This window comes from Microplitis mediator, chromosome 4, assembly GCF_029852145.1.
Source record: "Microplitis mediator isolate UGA2020A chromosome 4, iyMicMedi2.1, whole genome shotgun sequence".
In the NCBI taxonomy this organism is placed as follows: Eukaryota; Metazoa; Arthropoda; class Insecta; order Hymenoptera; family Braconidae; genus Microplitis; species Microplitis mediator.
The window spans coordinates 13,286,043-13,304,668 of record NC_079972.1 but is presented as its reverse complement, the minus strand read 5'-3'; the positions used below and the strand labels follow the sequence as shown (position 1 = coordinate 13,304,668).

The 18,626-nt window shown below is 32.5% G+C and overlaps 4 protein-coding genes across 5 annotated transcripts; 2 read left to right on the top strand and 2 right to left on the bottom strand.

The window, feature by feature from the left end:
- Positions 1-250: 250 nt before the first annotated feature.
- Positions 251-4,344, top strand: LOC130666803 (tubulin beta chain-like). The gene is made up of 8 exons (XM_057468076.1): positions 251-547; positions 2,279-2,387; positions 2,468-2,593; positions 2,663-2,892; positions 2,978-3,145; positions 3,232-3,417; positions 3,503-3,904; positions 3,996-4,344. Exons 1-8 carry the CDS (start codon positions 491-493, stop codon positions 4,059-4,061), a joined length of 1,344 nt encoding a protein of 447 aa, XP_057324059.1. The 5' UTR covers positions 251-490; the 3' UTR covers positions 4,062-4,344.
- LOC130666799 (chromosome transmission fidelity protein 18 homolog) lies at positions 4,274-8,236 on the bottom strand. 2 transcript variants are annotated; one of them, XM_057468072.1, is made up of 11 exons: positions 7,851-8,236; positions 7,606-7,770; positions 7,306-7,539; positions 7,090-7,240; positions 6,818-7,007; positions 6,016-6,737; positions 5,604-5,944; positions 5,277-5,518; positions 4,939-5,201; positions 4,605-4,872; positions 4,274-4,537 (listed from the first exon to the last, which is right to left on the bottom strand). In XM_057468072.1, the coding sequence occupies exons 1-11, from the start codon at positions 7,933-7,935 to the stop codon at positions 4,337-4,339; spliced, it is 2,862 nt and encodes a 953-aa protein (XP_057324055.1). In that variant the 5' UTR covers positions 7,936-8,236; the 3' UTR covers positions 4,274-4,336. The 2 variants fall into 2 exon arrangements, with proteins under 2 accessions (XP_057324055.1, XP_057324054.1); XM_057468071.1 differs by having other exon boundaries at positions 7,606-7,773; positions 7,851-8,235.
- Positions 8,237-8,314: 78 nt separating this feature from the next.
- Positions 8,315-11,494, top strand: LOC130666804 (guanine nucleotide-binding protein G(i) subunit alpha). Its single transcript, XM_057468077.1, has 4 exons — positions 8,315-8,926; positions 9,419-9,603; positions 9,704-9,990; positions 10,068-11,494. Exons 1-4 carry the CDS (start codon positions 8,806-8,808, stop codon positions 10,543-10,545), a joined length of 1,071 nt encoding a protein of 356 aa, XP_057324060.1. The 5' UTR covers positions 8,315-8,805; the 3' UTR covers positions 10,546-11,494.
- A 504-nt stretch (positions 11,495-11,998) lies between these two features.
- LOC130666798 (synaptojanin-1) lies at positions 11,999-17,734 on the bottom strand. Its single transcript, XM_057468070.1, has 5 exons — positions 17,359-17,734; positions 17,115-17,275; positions 16,491-16,848; positions 16,245-16,409; positions 11,999-16,163 (listed from the first exon to the last, which is right to left on the bottom strand). The coding sequence occupies exons 2-5, from the start codon at positions 17,239-17,241 to the stop codon at positions 13,358-13,360; spliced, it is 3,456 nt and encodes a 1,151-aa protein (XP_057324053.1). The 5' UTR covers positions 17,242-17,275; positions 17,359-17,734; the 3' UTR covers positions 11,999-13,357.
- Between the last annotated feature and the right edge of the window lie 892 nt (positions 17,735-18,626).

The window sequence follows — 18,626 nt, the reverse complement described above, 5'->3', positions numbered from 1 at the left end:
GATACTTAAGATAAGAAATGATAAAGAATTCAAACGAATTTGCCGACAGTGATGACGTAAGTGATAAAATGATTTAATCTGCAGGTAGAGTTTGGTTTGGAAGAGAGAGAGAGTGAGAGAGAATATTTTCTCCTGAGCACTATATCGTTGATACAACAGTAATCTCTTGCATCTTTCGAACGATTGAAATACCAACACAGCAATTTTCTCCTCTCACTAAATATTTTCCTCTTGAGGTTCATCAAGTCATCGTACTGCGCATTGCGTGTGGAGCATCACAAGTCCTTAAGAAATATGCGTCCGTCTTCGTGTCCCTGTCGTATTCGTGTTCATTGTTCACTTGCCCGTGGTTCCATTTATTGGATTTAGTAACGTACTAAAGGCGTGTTACCGTTTTATTTCTATTCCGACGCTATCCGACATTACAACTCAGACACTTAATTCATAAAATTATTGTTCAAAATATATTTGTAATTTTATAAATATAAATATGAGGGAAATAATTCATTTACAAGCCGGTCAATGCGGCAACCAAATTGGATCAAAGGTCAGATTTTTTTTTTTTTAATACTGATATTAATTTTAATTGATTTTTTATGATAATTTGAATAAATGTGATACTCGTTAACGTTTAATTTTATAATTATTGAATTTTCAGGTGAAATACTTTTTTTTTACTCAATAATATTATAATTTTCCACGTGTTTTTGGACGCGTCTTTTGGACATTCCCGCGTATTTTATTCTACACAAGCGTTCATTACCAAATTTGTCGAAATATTTGTCATCATCAATGGCGAAAAAAAAAATTTTGTCAGAAAAGTTTAGATATAAATTTATGATTCATATTTAATAAGACGATTAAAGTTGGTGACGAATAGATAAAAAAAAAATTAATTTTTATCTTAAACGCTATCGAGGTGATAAATGAAATATTTGTTGTGAAATAATGAAATTTAAAAAAAAAATATTAAATTGATGTCAAGTAATTTTTACGTGAGGATATTTAACGTGTGTGGGACAAAATTTAAACGTGATTTCTATAAGTGTGCATGTGTTTTATAAATAACTACAGTACATTATATTATGTACTTGTTCTCGGTGTACTTGGATGTGTACCGTACGGAGAGAAATCGTTTGCACATGCGTTTTGCTATTTTAAATTATTACAATATGTTCTGGCTAAATAATTTCATATATTTGAGAAAACTGTTTGTCATATTTATTATTTTAAAGTATTGGCTGTAATTAAATACAATTTTTTTTTTTTATATAAATTGAGCTGCCAAATAAAGTCGATATTTTTTTTTCGGTACTTTATGAAAACTACGTTGTATGTAAAATGAAAAAAATTGGGTAATAAGTTGAGCCCTCAAACTCAGTTACAAAACGCGCGCTCGTTTAAAAAAAATTTCCCATTTAAAAATTGGGAAAAATTTTTTTGCAACTGAAATTTTATAGTTCGTTGATGGATCAATAAATTGAAATGGCCGTAGCATAGTTTTTTAGAGAATTAAATTCTCTACAAAAAATGTGTCTTATAATTTTTTGATAAATGCAACCGTTCAAAAGTTATTTAAGTTTAAATTCAAATTTGGTAGATTACTTTTTTTTTTTTTTTTTTTTTTTTACTTTTCCACCAAAACTATTAATCTTATCACGAAATGTCATAAGAGCTTCTTGTAGATCATTTTTTTATAATCAAAATATGTTATTAAATAATTTTTTTAGTCTCACATTTAAAAAATTACCGGTTTTACAAACTAATAATTTAGGAAAGAAACTGAAACTTTTATAAAAAGTAACTTTTGAACGGTTAAATTTATCAAAAAATTATAAGAGACCTTTTTTGTAGAGCCTTCGATTCTCTACTAAAATATGTCATGGCCGTTTCAATTTAATGTTCCGTTAACGAGTTATAAAATTTCAAAGTTGAAAAAAAATATTTCCTGTCATTTAGATAGGAAACTCGGTACCCAATTTTTTTATGAATGAATGTAGCAGACGTCAGACGAATTTAAAGTCAATAAATAGAGTAAATAATTAATAAAACAAAATTTTTAAAAAATGCGCATTTAAAAAATTTTCAAATTAATAAGTGCATTTTTTAAATTATTTACTCTATTTATAATTTTAAATTTGTCTGATGTCTGCTGCATTCACACATATTTTTTCTATGTTACATTCAACGTAATTTTTCGTATGGGACTGAAAAAAAAATATTGATTTTGGCACAGTCATATATATTTATATTTATTATTATGATAATTTGTCAACAGTTTTGGGAAATAATCTCTGACGAACATGGCATTGATCCAACTGGACACTACATGGGCACAAGTGATTTACAATTGCAGCGTATCGACGTTTATTACAATGAAGCCAACAGTAAAGTTTTTTTTTATTCAATTAATTAATTAAGATCCTAATTAATAGACAATAGAATAAATAAATAATTTTTTTTGTAGATCATAAATACGTTCCACGCGCGATCCTTGTTGATCTTGAACCAGGAACCATGGATTCGATTCGCAGTGGACCTATTGGTCAAATGTTCCGACCAGACAATTTTATATTTGGACAAAGTGGCGCAGGTATGATTAAATAACTATTATATATATTTATTAAATACACATGTACTTGAACAATTATTCGTTTAATAGGAAACAACTGGGCTAAAGGACATTACACTGAAGGAGCGGAGCTGGTTGATTCAGTACTTGAAGTCGTGAGGCGAGAATCTGAGGGCTGTGACTGTCTACAAGGATTCCAATTGACTCATTCATTGGGAGGTGGTACTGGATCAGGAATGGGAACTTTACTTATTTCTAAAATACGTGAGGAATATCCAGACCGAATTATGGCTTCATTCAGTGTCTTTCCGTCACCAAAAGTAAGGAAGCCGTCAAAGTTATTTAGAGTCTCCAAGATTTAATAAAAAATTTATATTTTAAATTATAATTTATATTTTTTTTCAGGTTTCTGATACCGTTGTAGAGCCTTACAACGCCACTTTATCAGTTCATCAGTTAGTCGAGAATACTGATGAGACATTTTGTATAGACAACGAAGCACTTTATGACATTTGCTTCAGAACATTGAAACTTACGTCCCCTACTTACGGAGATTTGAACCATCTAGTTTCTGTAATTAATTTTTACATTTAAATTTACAAACTAATTGCTGTCTCTTCTGTTCTATGATTTTTAATTTAAATTATTTCGTTCTCTAGGTCACAATGTCCGGAGTAACAACTTGTTTAAGATTCCCTGGACAATTGAATGCCGATCTTCGTAAGCTAGCGGTGAATATGGTCCCTTTCCCACGACTTCACTTCTTTATGCCTGGATTTGCTCCACTTACCGCACGTGGAAGTCAGCAATATCGCGCTCTATCTGTCCCTGAATTGACACAACAGGTAATAAAATTTTTAAAACAAAAAATAATGACCAATAAAAATCATGAAGGATTTTAATAAACATATGAAATTTTTTTGTTGCCAGATGTTTGATTCGAAGAATATGATGACTGCGTGTGATCCAAGACACGGACGTTATTTGACAGTAGCGGCTATTTTCCGGGGTCAGTTGTCGATGAGAGAAGTCGATGAACAAATGCTCAGTGTACAGAATAAAAATTCAAGTTACTTCGTCGAATGGATACCCAACAATGTTAAGGTCGCCGTTTGCGATATTCCACCACGTGGATTAAAAATGTCAGCTACATTTATTGGCAACTCAACCGCCATCCAAGAAATTTTCAAACGTATAAGCGAACAATTTACCGCGATGTTTAGACGCAAAGCTTTCCTTCATTGGTACACTGGCGAAGGTATGGACGAAATGGAATTCACTGAGGCCGAATCTAACATGAATGATTTGGTATCCGAGTACCAGCAGTACCAGGTAAATTTACTTAATTTTTTTAGAAATCAAACTACTACTCAATAAATAGAATGGAATAAATTTATGTGACTGTCGTTTTATAAATTTTTAGGAAGCAACAGCAGAAGATGAAGAAGCGTTTGAAGATGAAGAAGGAGCGGAAGAAGTTGAAGCCTAATTTTATAACAGAACTCTAAATCAATGGTTTAAATTTCAAATTTTAATAAAATCAACTCAAGTATTTTTAGTTATAAAGAAATTGAAATATAACTGATAATTGTCATCCGATATCTTTGTTACTACTTCCATATTAGATAATAGCTAAAACTAATTACATATATAAAACTAGACTGACATTGATTTGCATGTTATAAATATTTAAAATGATAAAAATTATTAAAATAATATTTGTTTTATAATTGAATATAATTACACAATAAAAAAAAAATTATATTATAAAATATCTTTTATTTTAACTGTCCGGCGAACTGCATTGCTGTAACCCTCTATATATTTAAACCACACGCCATTTTTAGTAACTATTTTCTTAATTCGACGATCGATTCTTTCAGCTTTCGGAGACGTCTGTTGCGGTGACGTTGGGTCGGGCGCTTTGGGCGGTAATTTGAAATCTTTGAAAAAGTCGCGGAATTTCTGTAACAAAATAAAATATTTTTATTTAATAATCTTTTGTAATAAAAATATTTAAAGACAAACTTACTCTGTCTTTCGGATCGTCAGTTAAAGCGATTCGATCCATGCGATCAATATGATTTGGACGGTTAATTGTATCAGGTTTTGCGAACTCAACATCTTTTGCAGCTTCAGTTGCTTTCTTTTTTTCAGAAGAATTTTCAGTAATTCCAGAAGCTATCGCTGCACGTTTCAGTCTTTCAATTTCGACCTCTCGGGCTACTATTTGCTTAATCGTGTACGACAAACCTTTGCGTTGTTTACAGTCAGGGAAAATACCGATTTCGAAAAGGTCTCTGTTGATAAATTACATTATTAATTAACAATTATAATGTGATTTCAAAATAAATGACATTTCTTACGGGTCTATAACATAATCCATGCTGCCGTCTTCTTTTTTGTCTTGAACGAAAGTCAGTCCAAGACTCAGCATGATATCTATTAAATGTTCCAAGTCTGACTTTTCTTTGGGAGTGTATAAATTAGTCGCAACAGAACGCAGTCGCGGAGTTAATAATTCAAATGACAGCGGCGCGAGATCGAGAATAATCACACGAGAATTTAGACCACAGGCTCGTTGTGCTGCTGATACTAGAGCCATAGTTTTGTTTATTTTTTGGTTCACCTTAAAGTTCAATAAAATTATTAGTGTAAAATATTTTTTAAAAAATTAATTAATTAATTAATTAACGTAATTTACTTCTGTTGATGTATACGGGAATGATAATTTCGGAGTTTTTGGAAGCGCGAAACCTAAATGCCATGACACAAATGCATAGTTTGTATAGGGCATCACTTGCCAATCATTTTTAATCATAACAAAAGTTGTGATTTCATCATAAAATTGAAACCATTCTAAAGATATTGATATTCTATTCATATTATCATGACAGTTTGGCGGATAATTTTCAAATACGCCCTGTACAAATCTATCTGAATTATCTAAAAAAAAAACAAAAATTAAGTAAACGAATTAATAATTACTAATGTTTTTTTATCTTATATGTAATTACAGAAATAAACTTACTACTGTAAGCTGATTTTAAAATCTTCTGAACTCTTTCACGCAAAGAAAGAGGTCCAGTTTTATCATGAGGAATTTGTAACATGTCTTTCCAAAACTCAAACAGTCCTTTTTTCGAATCTTTTAAACTGAGATCTAAATTACTCTTGTCGCAATCTTCGCCCATGTACTGCAAAGCGTTGACACAAGATCTCACATCACATCCAGACTTTTCGGCCAATTGCAAAAGTGTCCGCTGATCAACATCCAGCCTTTCTTTTCGTGCGATCGTTGCCAGTCGATCGCTCAAAGCCGCCGGAGTTATTCTAGGCACGTAAATTATATACGCAGCTGCTCGTAATGGCCTGAAAAGTCACTAATTTAATATCCAGCAGCCGAAAAAAATTTCTAAACACTAAATAAACTGAAGGAATACCTTAGCGCTGGGGTATAGAGTTCATTACAGATACAAACAATTGGTCTCTTACAATACTCATTACTTTTTTCAGCCGATTTCGACTTCTTACCCTTCTCTGTTAATTTTCCTTGAACGAATTTCAGTAATAGTTCTATTGATGCTGCAGGCGCACCATCAATTTCGTCTAGCACCAGACAATTGGGCCGCGGATCAGCACCAATCATTGATTTCATTTGAGTTGATGATAACAGAGCCTGCCTAAATGCTTCAGGACTACGGTCATCACTTGCATTTATTTCAACGACATTGTAACCAGCGTGTTTTGCCACCAAGTGCGCCAGTGTAGTTTTTCCAAGACCCGGAGGACCACTGAGCAACGCTATTCTGTGCACAGGAAAACCCTTTTTATCCACAAGCTCGACATTATCATAATTGTCGCCAAATTTATGGGCATTGAAGCCACCCATTTTAGTTGAATTTCTATCAAATTTATTGTTACTAAATTTCTTTGAACTAAAGGAATTATTTGCTGGTAAATTCTTCTTCCGGGGAACAATCTCACGGTTAAATACGACTTTGTCCCAGAGTTTTAGCCAACGTAAGAATTCGCGGTTGGTTGTTTCATCTGTCAGAAGCTCGAGATATTTTTTCGGCCGATATTTATCCACCCACAGAACATCTTCAGCCTTTTTTTTTGAACCACGAGACATAACAAGTCTTTCTTTGGCTTTTTCTGCCAGCTACAAGTGAATATTTAAATTACCAAGCATTCGATATAAATAATAATTAATAATTTTTAAAAATAATCAAATGTTCATACAATTTTTTCAGCATCAGCTTTCAACTTATCGTAGCTAACTGAAAGTAAACCAGAAGACTTTACTTTGATGGGGTCCATTGCTGCATCTGGTTTGACTCTGATATACAACCGCTGACAATCTGACGGCCGTGTCAAGGCAACAAAATTCCAAGAAGGCACTCCTGTGGTTATTGACTCTCTCTGGGGATCACTGAAGTTTATGTTAATAAAATTAGATGACCAACAAGTAAATAATTATTTAAAATTAAACAACTACATATTAATTGACTTACTCCAAGTAATTTGAGTTACAGAAACGAGGATTGTCAACATCTTTATCATATCTCTCTAGCACTTTTTTTTTCTGATGAAGAATGGCTTCAATTATCAGCTCCGGTTGGTCCCATCTCGGTTTCTTTTCTCTTCGGTGATTAGAATCTACGACTAAAATTATCATTATTATTATTAATACAAGATTTATTGCTACAAATTTTATTTTAATGTTTTACTCGATGGATCGTCTCGAAGAAGACTAGCGACGTCTTTCATCAGCTCATCGTAGTTTCTCTTCCTACATTTATCGGTCAGCGATTCACCCGTTGATGTCGACGCCTGATTCGTTTCCACAAAATCAAATTCTTCATCAGGATCCGGAAAATCATTATTGGGAGCTTGTGTTTTACTGATTGGCTTCGAAGCCTGGGTATTTATACTTTTAGATGATTCTCCTTGAGTACTTGTGCCTAAAAATATAAATAAATAAATAAAAATATGATATTAGTTGCTAAGAAAATAAAAAAATAAATTACTGGGAAGATTTTTCGATTGTTGATCAGCATCAGTTGGAATTAAGTCAAATTCGTCATCGAAATCAGGAAATTCATCATCATTAGAGCGTAAAAATTTTGAATTTCCATCAACACTCGACTTTGACGTTTCAGTAAAACCATTTTGTGAAGCTTTCGCACTAATTGCTGCTAAAATTAATTAAAAAAGATTCTAATTAAAATAAAAAAAACAATAGAATTAAATCTGAAAAATAATTGACACTCACCGGCTACATTATTGGCTTTTTTAAAACTTTCCGCTGGAACTAAATCGAATTCTTCATCAGGATCTGGAAACTCGTCATCATACATTGGAAAGAATAAAATTCAACACTTTTTAAATGGGAAAACAATAAATATATAAATATATAAACTAAAAACCAGTATATAAATATTAATTTATTGGTTATACGCAAGTCCAGCGCGGGAATAACATCTGTCTTGACGTCTACTTCCGGTGTTTCAATATCAAAATTAAAATTTTCCCGCCATTTAAAAAAATGGCGGCGCCATTGTTTTTCAATTTAAAAAAAATGTCTCAAGATGGCGTTAAGATTAAAAAGAACTGACCAATGAAAAAAATGATATTTTCTTTTTACTATCTCTCCAATTCCAATTCCGTTGCCGTTGACTCTTTACACAGATGTTAAAATATACATATATATACATATACATATATTGTACATGAATAAAGTGAGATAGTAGGAAATGGTATGACCGATTTCACAGGGAAAAAAATAAGTGAGAGAAACGAATAGAATACGAAGGGATGAACAGAACGATCGCGTCGGCGCAAGTAAAGGCAAAGAAAACAATTAATCGTGGGCGCGTCAAGTTTGTATCTTTTAAAAATAATAATAATAATACTCATTACTGTAATTAATAATAAAGTAGATTTATTTGTTTATCAAATAATCAATAATATATATAAATATATATATAAAGGAGCATACAAAGTACGGGTACAAGTTGTGTTTGTGAGACGAAAGAGTGTTGGTGTACTGGAGAGAATAGAGGTTCATTGTGGCGACGCGTGCATGAAAGGCCGTTGAGAGTAAGACAGCGGGCGGTTCCCACCACGTCCTAGCAAAAGCAACAAGTGTCAGATAAACTAAAACTTTTTTAAAAATCATCAAAGTATTTAAAGTTAAGCTTTAAAATTGTTATAATAAACCGACGAGGATGGGGTGCGCTGTGAGCACCACGGGAGAAAAGGCTGCCGCCGAGAGGTCCAAAAAAATTGACAAGGATCTGCGTATTGATGGGGAACGAGCTGCCAGTGAAGTCAAACTTCTTCTACTGGGTATATTATTTATATTTATTTAAATTATTATGAAGATTTAAATTTAAAAACTCTGGTCTATTCGCGCATTAAATGTAATTGCATCCTAATTAACAAACTTGCGTGATTTAATCTTGAGTGATATATATATGGATGTTATTTTTTACAATGCCAAATTAATTTAAATTGTTGAGCTAAAAATATATATCCACATATATATACATGTATATCTGCGTGGTAGATAAAAAATATTAAATTTTATTAATTAATGTAGGAGATATAAATATATGTCTACTTTTATGTATAATGTATAGATGTATATATAGATATATGACATAAATGTATGAAGATCGTCCCATGAGGTTGAATCATTAACTAAATATGATTCACCTAGCGATTGCTGGGAAAAAATGTTGTGCAACAGTTGCTAAAAAAATTGATACGAAGCGTGATGCAGTTTGATTATTAAATATATGAATAATGGTATATGATGATATATATATTTTTTTATAGGTGCGGGAGAGTCAGGTAAATCGACGATAGTAAAACAAATGAAAATAATCCATGAGACTGGATACAGCCGAGAGGAATGCGAGCAATACAAGCCAGTGGTGTACAGCAACACCATCCAAAGTTTGATGGCGATTATTCGGGCAATGGGACAGCTCAGAATAAATTTTGCTGACCCAAATAAAGCTGTAAGTGTCTGTTATTAATTATGGGGACTAGATTAGATAAATTTATTATTATTATTGTTTTTATATTGAATAATATTTATTAATGTATGTAATATTACAGGAAACAGCGCGGCAATTTTTTACCCTAGCTTCCGCGGCAGAGGAGGGCGAACTCACTGGGGAACTAGTTCTACTAATGAAGAGATTATGGCAAGATGCAGGAGTGCAGCTTTGTTTCACACGTAGTCGAGAGTATCAACTAAATGACTCGGCGGCGTACTATTTAAATGCGTTGGATCGTATATCCCAACCTAATTACGTACCGACCCAACAGGATGTACTCAGGACGCGAGTAAAAACAACGGGAATCGTTGAAACTTACTTTTCCTTCAAAGGATTGCACTTCAAGTAAATATAATAGTTTATTTTTTACTTTATATTATTTTACTAGTAATACTAATAATTATTGATATATATTTATTCAGAATGTTTGATGTTGGTGGGCAACGATCGGAGAGGAAAAAATGGATCCACTGTTTTGAGGGAGTGACGGCGATAATATTCTGCGTTGCGTTGAGTGGGTACGACCTTGTTCTTGCCGAAGATGAAGAAATGAACCGTATGATCGAGTCGATGAAGCTTTTTGATTCGATTTGTAACAGCAAGTGGTTCGTAGATACATCAATAATTCTATTTTTAAACAAGAAGGATCTTTTTGAGGAAAAAATAGCAAAAAGCCCACTATCGATTTGTTTTTCGGAGTACAAAGGCGGCAATACGTTTGAAGAGTGCGCTGATTACATACGAATGAAGTTTGAAAACTTGAACAAACGTAAAGATCAGAAACAAATTTACACGCACTTTACGTGTGCCACTGATACGTCTAACATACAGTTCGTGTTTGACGCAGTAACTGATGTTATTATTAAAAATAATTTAAGTAACTGTGGATTGTTAAGTTGAACATTTGTTAAATCGGCTATCAATTGTCAGAGCTTAATTAATATAATTAATATTAATATTAATATTATTATTATGTTTTTTTAAATTATTAATAATTACTCATCCAAAGTCACTGAAATTTATTCGGGCAATTTTTAGGCTGTTGCCAATCGCACAAATTTTTTTTTTATTTTAAAATCGAGGAAAACGAAATAATTGATGATGAGAAAAAAATTGTGCTTAGGTATTTTTTATACGTATGAAAATAAAGTCATATCATTGATATAACAGAAATTGATTATTCAATTGATAAAACCAAATTCAAATAAAGTTTTTTTTGATAAACGAATAATTAATAAATAAATAATAATAATTAAAGAGTAATGAGATTAAGAAAACCACTTTGTGGTTTATTATTTTGGAATATAAGATATTATTTATGATATATATTACTTATAGACTTTTAAATAAGCTATTAATATTACAACGACACACAAGTGCACTTTTGTATATATATTATATACTTTTTGATAAAATGTTTTCTGCGGATTTTTTTAGGATAAGATACAAAAGCCATCAATCACTTTACATTTTTTTATACGTAATTAACTAAATATTTTTATATAAATATATAAATCTCTTTGTCCATGACTGAACCTTTTTTGTAATAATGAAAAGTTTTTAAATAACTTTGTAATCAGTTATATATTTAAATCATTGATAACTTATGGTGCGTTCCACTTGACGTTCACACGCCACGCTCACATATATTTAGATAGGATTTTGAGGCATATTTTGAGCGTTGTTCACACTTTATGGAACGCACCCTTAGTAATTAAAAATTTTTTACCAATTGTTTGTACATCGTAATTTATAATTTAAAATTTTATAAAAGACAATATGTAGTATAATAACAATGAACAAATTTTTAATGTAGATGACTGAGATTAAATGATTTTTACTGATTAAATTAACCCACTGTTTATTTATTACTTAGAATAGATCAATTAAATCTTTACTCATTCAAGTAATTTTTAAGATACAATTTAATTACTATTAACTTGATTCCGAGATTTGAGAGACAGCACAAAACAGCAAAAGTTTTTAAGAAGAGCTGCCACTTTTTTCTCTGTTACAATGAAGTGGACGTACAGTATTTACTATCCTTGCTGTACTTAAAAAGAAAATGGAAACTGTCCTCGTTGTTCAGCAGACATAAATTTCAAAATAAAAATCTCGAACTTTATTTTGGGTTTGAAGTTTTCGTTGGAGAAAAGTTTGGAATCCGTTCGTGTTCGTCTATAAAAACTTAAGAAATTTTTCAACGTCGTTTGTTTAAGCAAGAAAATGTCAGGACACTTAAGAAAAGTACTCAGGTGAACTCTCTCTAGTGATCTTGAAGATGTTTTTGTTGTCTATTGGACCCAGTTCTATTTCCTTGACATAAAAAAATAAAACGAATTACTGATAATAAATATTAAAATAAATATGACTCCACTGATTATTTCTTTATTAAATAAATAATGCAGTACATTTAATAAATTTAGTTATCGATATAATTTTCTGATATTTTAAATATTTCATTTATTTTTACATCTGTAATTTATCCAACCATTTTATTTTAAAATACGCAAATACTATTGATCAAATATATAATTTCCGTTCGATGTTATATATTTACACGAGACGATATATAATATTATATATAATAGGGTAGAGGTACCGTTTTTGCTGAGTTTAGGGTCAGTTTTGGACACTAAAAATTGAAATAAAATAATTTGTGAAAGACGCAATGACAATTAATTTTTAAAACGCGTACAAAGATACTTTTATCACACTGTTATAATTTTTATTAATTAAAATAAAGCATTAACTGTCCAAAAATGGACCGTAACCACAACTGGTACTTCTGCCCTATAAATGCAAACTACTAAAATAAATTAAAAATAATATCAATAGTTTTTTATCTTAGACTCTTATAATTTCTCATACCTGCTCTCAAAATTTCAATAAACTTTTCTATTAAACATTTAATCTAAACATTTTAACAATTGGTCAACAATAGATTACATCTCACAAAAACAAAGTACACGACTGATACATGCGGTTACATATGAATACTGTAATTAGGCATTATATTGTTCATCCAGTTTTCTACCAGAAAAAAAATCAAAACATTAATTACGTAAATTCCTAATGAGTGAATGTAGCAGACATCAGACAAATTTAAAATTATTGATAAATAGAGTAAACAATTAATGAAATAAAATTTTGAAATTAATAAGTGCATTTTTTATAGATATTTTATTAAAAATTATTTGCTCTATTTATTTATAATTTTAAATTTGTCTGATGTCTGCTACATTCACACTCATAATTTCTAAATTTTTTATAACGGTTACAATTATTAATTATGATTTGGTGCATATCTACCAAGCATAATCAATAATTATTTTTATCTATCAAATTTATCAATTAAAAACTTATATTTCAACGTTTTATAGTTTTTAATTTGCTATTTTACGTGCATATATATATATTTTTTTGATCATTATCTTTTTATTTTGCTAAGACCTAATAAATTAATCATTTTTTTCCGCTTAAAATAAATAAAAAAAATTTGACACTGGCAAGTTCTAAATAAAATTAAACACTAGGCATTTGTTCGGAATGTAATTGAGTTATTAAATAAAACTTACTGAGCTAAATTTCGTTGAGGTATGACAATGGCATTTATAACTTTAGCTATAAACTAAATGAAAGAAAATAATAATAATAATTATCATTATGACTGGCTGAGAATATCAATTAGCTAAAGACAACGATCTAATATTTATTGAGGATTTCGAGTTGGTATTGGAGGTCCGCCGCCGGATCTTGCTGGTACTGGGGGTGGTAAGTTTGTGGGAGGCAAACTTGGCGGCGGATGTTGTGGTGGAGGTAGTGGCATCTGTCTTTGTGGAAGAGGCGGTGGAGCAGAACTCGGTGGCTTTGAGTCTTGATTAGCATCCGAGGCTGAACGGGGCAACGGTGGCGGAGGTCGATTGGGCACTGGGTAATTCGGCGGCTCGTCGAGAATTTCTTCGTAAATTGCTGACTCGGGAGAGAGTCTTTCGGACTTTTCATTGTCTATGTCGACTCGCGAGGAGGCTGCTGGAGAAAATTGATTGGGCATAATGCTGATGACTCCGGCACGTGGTAGTGGTCGACGATCGTGAACTGGACTTTTCGGCGGAGCTGGACGAGTTGGAGGTGCGGGTCTCGGTGGTCGATTCCCGTCACTTGGACTTGATCTTCCAGAATGTGGATCATCTGCTATCTCTAAGTGCTCAAGTCTCGAAATGTTTCGTGATGGCGATTCATCGTACTGTGGTATCGTTGTGTTGCTGCATATTTCAATTTCCTTTTGAATAAGCTGTACCCAGTTGGGTGATTTTAATGACAGTTTCAATGTCTGACCACAGACTTGCGTCATGCCTTTGCGAGCAGCCGACAGAGCGCATTGACCGTCTCGGAACGTTACCCAAATGGTTTCGCCGACAAACCTCACGAGAATAACTTCGCCTATGTGAGAAAGTTCTTGAAGCAACGCCAGCATAAAATTGTCATCAAATACACTGTCAATGTCATCACTTTCTTCGGTAGCTTTAACGATTATTGTACCGTCTGGTGGACCCAGATCTTCAATAACTTCTTTGAATACAGCTTCACGTTTTTCTGGATCAACAACGTGTACATCGACGTCAATTATTGCTATCACTGGTCGATGATCACTCTGCTTCAGCTCAGCGCGACCATAATAAATTAGTTTACCGGGATTCCAGTCGGCTGGAAAATCAATGTCCGGTATCTGCTTACGACGTTTCCAGAGAACTCGATCTGTCCAGGCAGGCTGACGGCATTTTTCACTAGTATCATAATCATCCGAAAACAAGTCATATTTATACGTCGGTGGAAAAGTAATAGGACCCTCTATAAAATTTTTGAATACATTTCCTTGTTCCTGTTGAACAAGCAGCTGATCATACTGCAGTATCTGGTCTAGCTCATTGTTTCTTATCATATCTTTCATATCATCTTTATCCATATCAACACGATAATTAAAATCTCCACACCAAAATACATAGTCGTGGGTATTAAGTGTGCGGCCCATTGGGAAGGCCAATTTTCTTGTTATTTCAGCATAATCAGCATTTCTTTCGCTTACTTGTGACTGACCTGCCGCGAAATGAGCGCAAACAAAACAGAATGACGTTGAATACAATACACATCTTATCGCAGCGGCTCCTTTGTTACCCGTGGCACCTCCAAGCCCCGTTTTAACGCAATCTACAGCTACATCACGTAAATGAGCTGCATGCTGGGGTCGTACGAACAGATACAAACATACTCCGACTAATTGCTGATAAGTTACCAGAACATACTCAGTATCTCGTGATAAAACTTTCTGTAATTCTTCAGCCCACGCACGTGCATTGTCGCTGCTAGCTGCCATTATATTGCTTGCATTCAAGTCAACTATTTCCTCAAATCCGACTGCAAAGACATCAACAGGCACTCCATCATCGTCGGGTGCTAACAGAGCCGTCGCATTACGCGGAGCATCCAGTAACCAGTCTGTCAGAGAAACGTCTTTGTAAACAACACTGCGGAAATGCTTTCCACCATTAACGTTGTAAGTTCCCACACCGATACGCAGATTCATTGTTCTCAAGTACTCGCTGTAGCGTTTACACATTTCCCTCAAAACGCTTTGCGGTGCATGGAGCATATTTGATGGTAATAATAGCCTTGCTCGGTCTGCCAATTCGGTATTGAGAGTTGAGCCCAACAATAAAATATCAATAGCTTCTTGTTTACTCGAGTCCAATAAATTATTTTGAATTGTACGCGCTGCTGAACGTGCGCCGTCCATCAGTTTAGAACTTCCTTGAATAGCTCCAGTTCCGGCATAAATTTTACTCACTTCATTGCCATTGTTGATCCACATTTGTCTAAAGACTTCCTCGAACCGCGACACCAATTGCTGCTTCTCAAATAATTTTAGTAAACTCAATTGTTTCGCGAGAATTTCCAGCGCAAAGAATGTTTGCACGCAATTTGTCCTGTCTAAACAATCGAGACAATTAGTACGTATTGTACCAATTTGTTCGCTTATCACCGAAGTTCCAACGGCATAAAATAGTGAAAACGAGTCCAAATACTTTTCAACTTTCGCTTTTAGCTTGGAGAGATTTTTCATATTGCCACCACGGCACTCTTGATGGTAATCAAATATAATATGAGGTACATCATTGTGTTGAGATAAATTATGATGGCTTTGAAACATTTGACTCAGCATCGCTTCGCTTTCTTTGCTACCAATTAAACTCGATCCCAGTAGATTAACAATAACTTGCTGTCCGTATCGTTGTTTTATCATGCTCAGATGACGATCGAATGCTGGAGTCGCTGTGTCGAACCCTCGAGATATTTTAACTTTGTGTGACCCTACTTGGATACCCGGTTGTTCCCAAAATAGCGGCACTGAGCCCCGAGTTTGGACGTAGGACGTAACTTCATTGTCTAAATAAATTATTTGCTCCGTTTCGACAAAATTTGCTACATGCCCGTCGTCATTCGTACCACGTACATTAAATCTATAAATAATAAGCAAAACTTTTATTAGTAAAGTTCATATTTGTAAGTTAACGATGGATTGATTTAAATCATAAAATTACCTAGTGCCAGCACGTTCACAACTTAATCGTGAGACTACGACAGCTCTGGCTTGTCTATGACCAACATAAACCGTCCGAATTTCAACACTTCCACACATCGCTTTCAGTAACCATTGATTTGTATCGACTCCGTATCTCAATAAATGGATATGAAGCATACGGTTCCTATTGTCAGTTTATAAAAAAGAACGAAACAAATATTTAAATAAATATATTTCTTATTTATTTATTTATTTATCAACTTACCAGAAAAATCTATTATCAGTACACGTTGATTTGTAACGTCGCTGCACACTCAAAGTAATATCGAGAGCCTCATGCTGGCCAGCAGACCAGGAAAAATAAAATGTGCCCGAATTTAAAACCTTCCTGACTTCAGAAACACGATCCTCGTTTCCTTGTGTGTAGTGCAGAGGAACAAAATGGGTTTGGGTGATTCGGAATATTTCAGAATCGCCGATTTTTCCCATTGAAAAACATCCTGTTACCAACACCAAGTACAGGTGGGTGTTTTCACCAGCGTTTAATTGGAGTACTCCTAGACATCCATAAGCATCTAGCAGTTTTGTGTACTGAGACTTCAAGGATTCAGTCTCCTGTGCAGCTGATAAATTTTAAAAAATAATTATTCGTTTTTTTTCCTCAATAAAGACAAATTATTTGACATTCAAGTTTTTTTTTATCAGTTCGCAGAATTATTTTTTACGCCCACGTATTCATTACCATTAATAATAATTATTACTGTCATTGTCATTGTCATTGATATTAAAAATAATAAGACTTGAATGGAAAATAATAAATAGCTACTAGTGTTAGTGGTGTATTTTTGGTTATTGAACAATAAAAGTATTATCAATATAAAATACTTACAAAGAACAGCAACAGCCTGTGATTCAAAGAGAACAGTGTCCTTACAATTGCGATGCTCTAGAATAAGCGAATGTGGACTTGGTGGTTTTAATTTTTCGTAAATACGAAACCCTTTGCCCATCGCCATTGCAAAACACTTATGATATATATTTATAATCCAGCTGTGAAATTATTTTAATAATTAGTAATTATCACGTAATGATGGAGAGACTGTTTGTCACTGATTGTTGATTTATTTTCATACGTTTGGTATTTATTTGAATTTTTGCCGGTTTTTAAATAAAATCTTTTATGATCTTGGAGGAATTACTCTGCTGGTTGTTAGTCTTGGATGACACTGAACTTTACTAACCAATCTACCAACGAATCCTCATCCCGGCATCACCGTGTCCCTCTTCAGCCTCCATTGTGTCTTTGTAATTTTGTCTCTCTCGTATTTTACTGCTTACTTTGGTCTACATTCTACTCGTACACTTTATCTTTCTTGTATACATATATATGTGTATATGTTTATATATATATGAATACACTGGCAGCAAAAGCATGCGCGTTTTGGAGTCGATATTTCAATCCATTCACTTTTTGAATTTCTTAAGAAAAATTTCAAATTTTTTACTGCAGTGACGTTTAATTTCAAATTTTCGGTGCGACAATTTAAAAATTATAAATAAATAAAAGAACAAAAATTATTTAAAAATTCACTGAGCGAAAAAAATTAAAATATCAAAACTAAATTGAAGGTTGATTTTATGATACTGAAGTTAGCAGAAAATTACCAATTTTTGAATTTTATTTTTCCACAATTTGATTGAAAAAAAAAAATAAAATAAAATAATGATATGCACATGTAGAAAATTTTAAAAACTATGGGTGCAATTTTTTAAATACTTTTTTTTTTATAATCTGTCATTTTTAAAAAAAATTCAAAAATTATCAGATGGCGGCAAACTTCAGTGTCATTTAATGATACTGAAGTTAGCTGACGTCTAATAATTTTTTGATTTTTTTAAAAAAGATAAATTATAAAAAAAAAAATATTTGAAAAATTTGCACCTGTAGTTTTTTAAATTCTCTACATGTGTATATTTTTAGTTTTTTTTTTTCTTCAAATTTAGTATTGAAAAAAAAAACGAATTTAAATTGGCTGCTAACTTCAGGATCATGTCATTTAATTTTTATGATCCTGAGTTAGCAGATAATTAAAAATTTTTGGATTTCTTTTTCAACAAATCAATCAGAAAAAAAAAAAAACAAAAATAAAAATATGCACATGTAGAGAATTTAAGAAACTACAGGTGCAATTTTGTCAAAAATTTTTTTTTTTTTATAATTTACTGTCTAAAATAAAATCCAAAAATTATTAGACGTCTGCTAACTTCAGTATCATTAATTTTTATGATAGTAAAGTTAGCGGACACCTGCCAATTTTTAAAACTTTGAAATAATAAATTAAAAATAAAAAATACATTTTTAGAAAATTCAAAATTCGGTACATGCATTTTTTTTAATTTT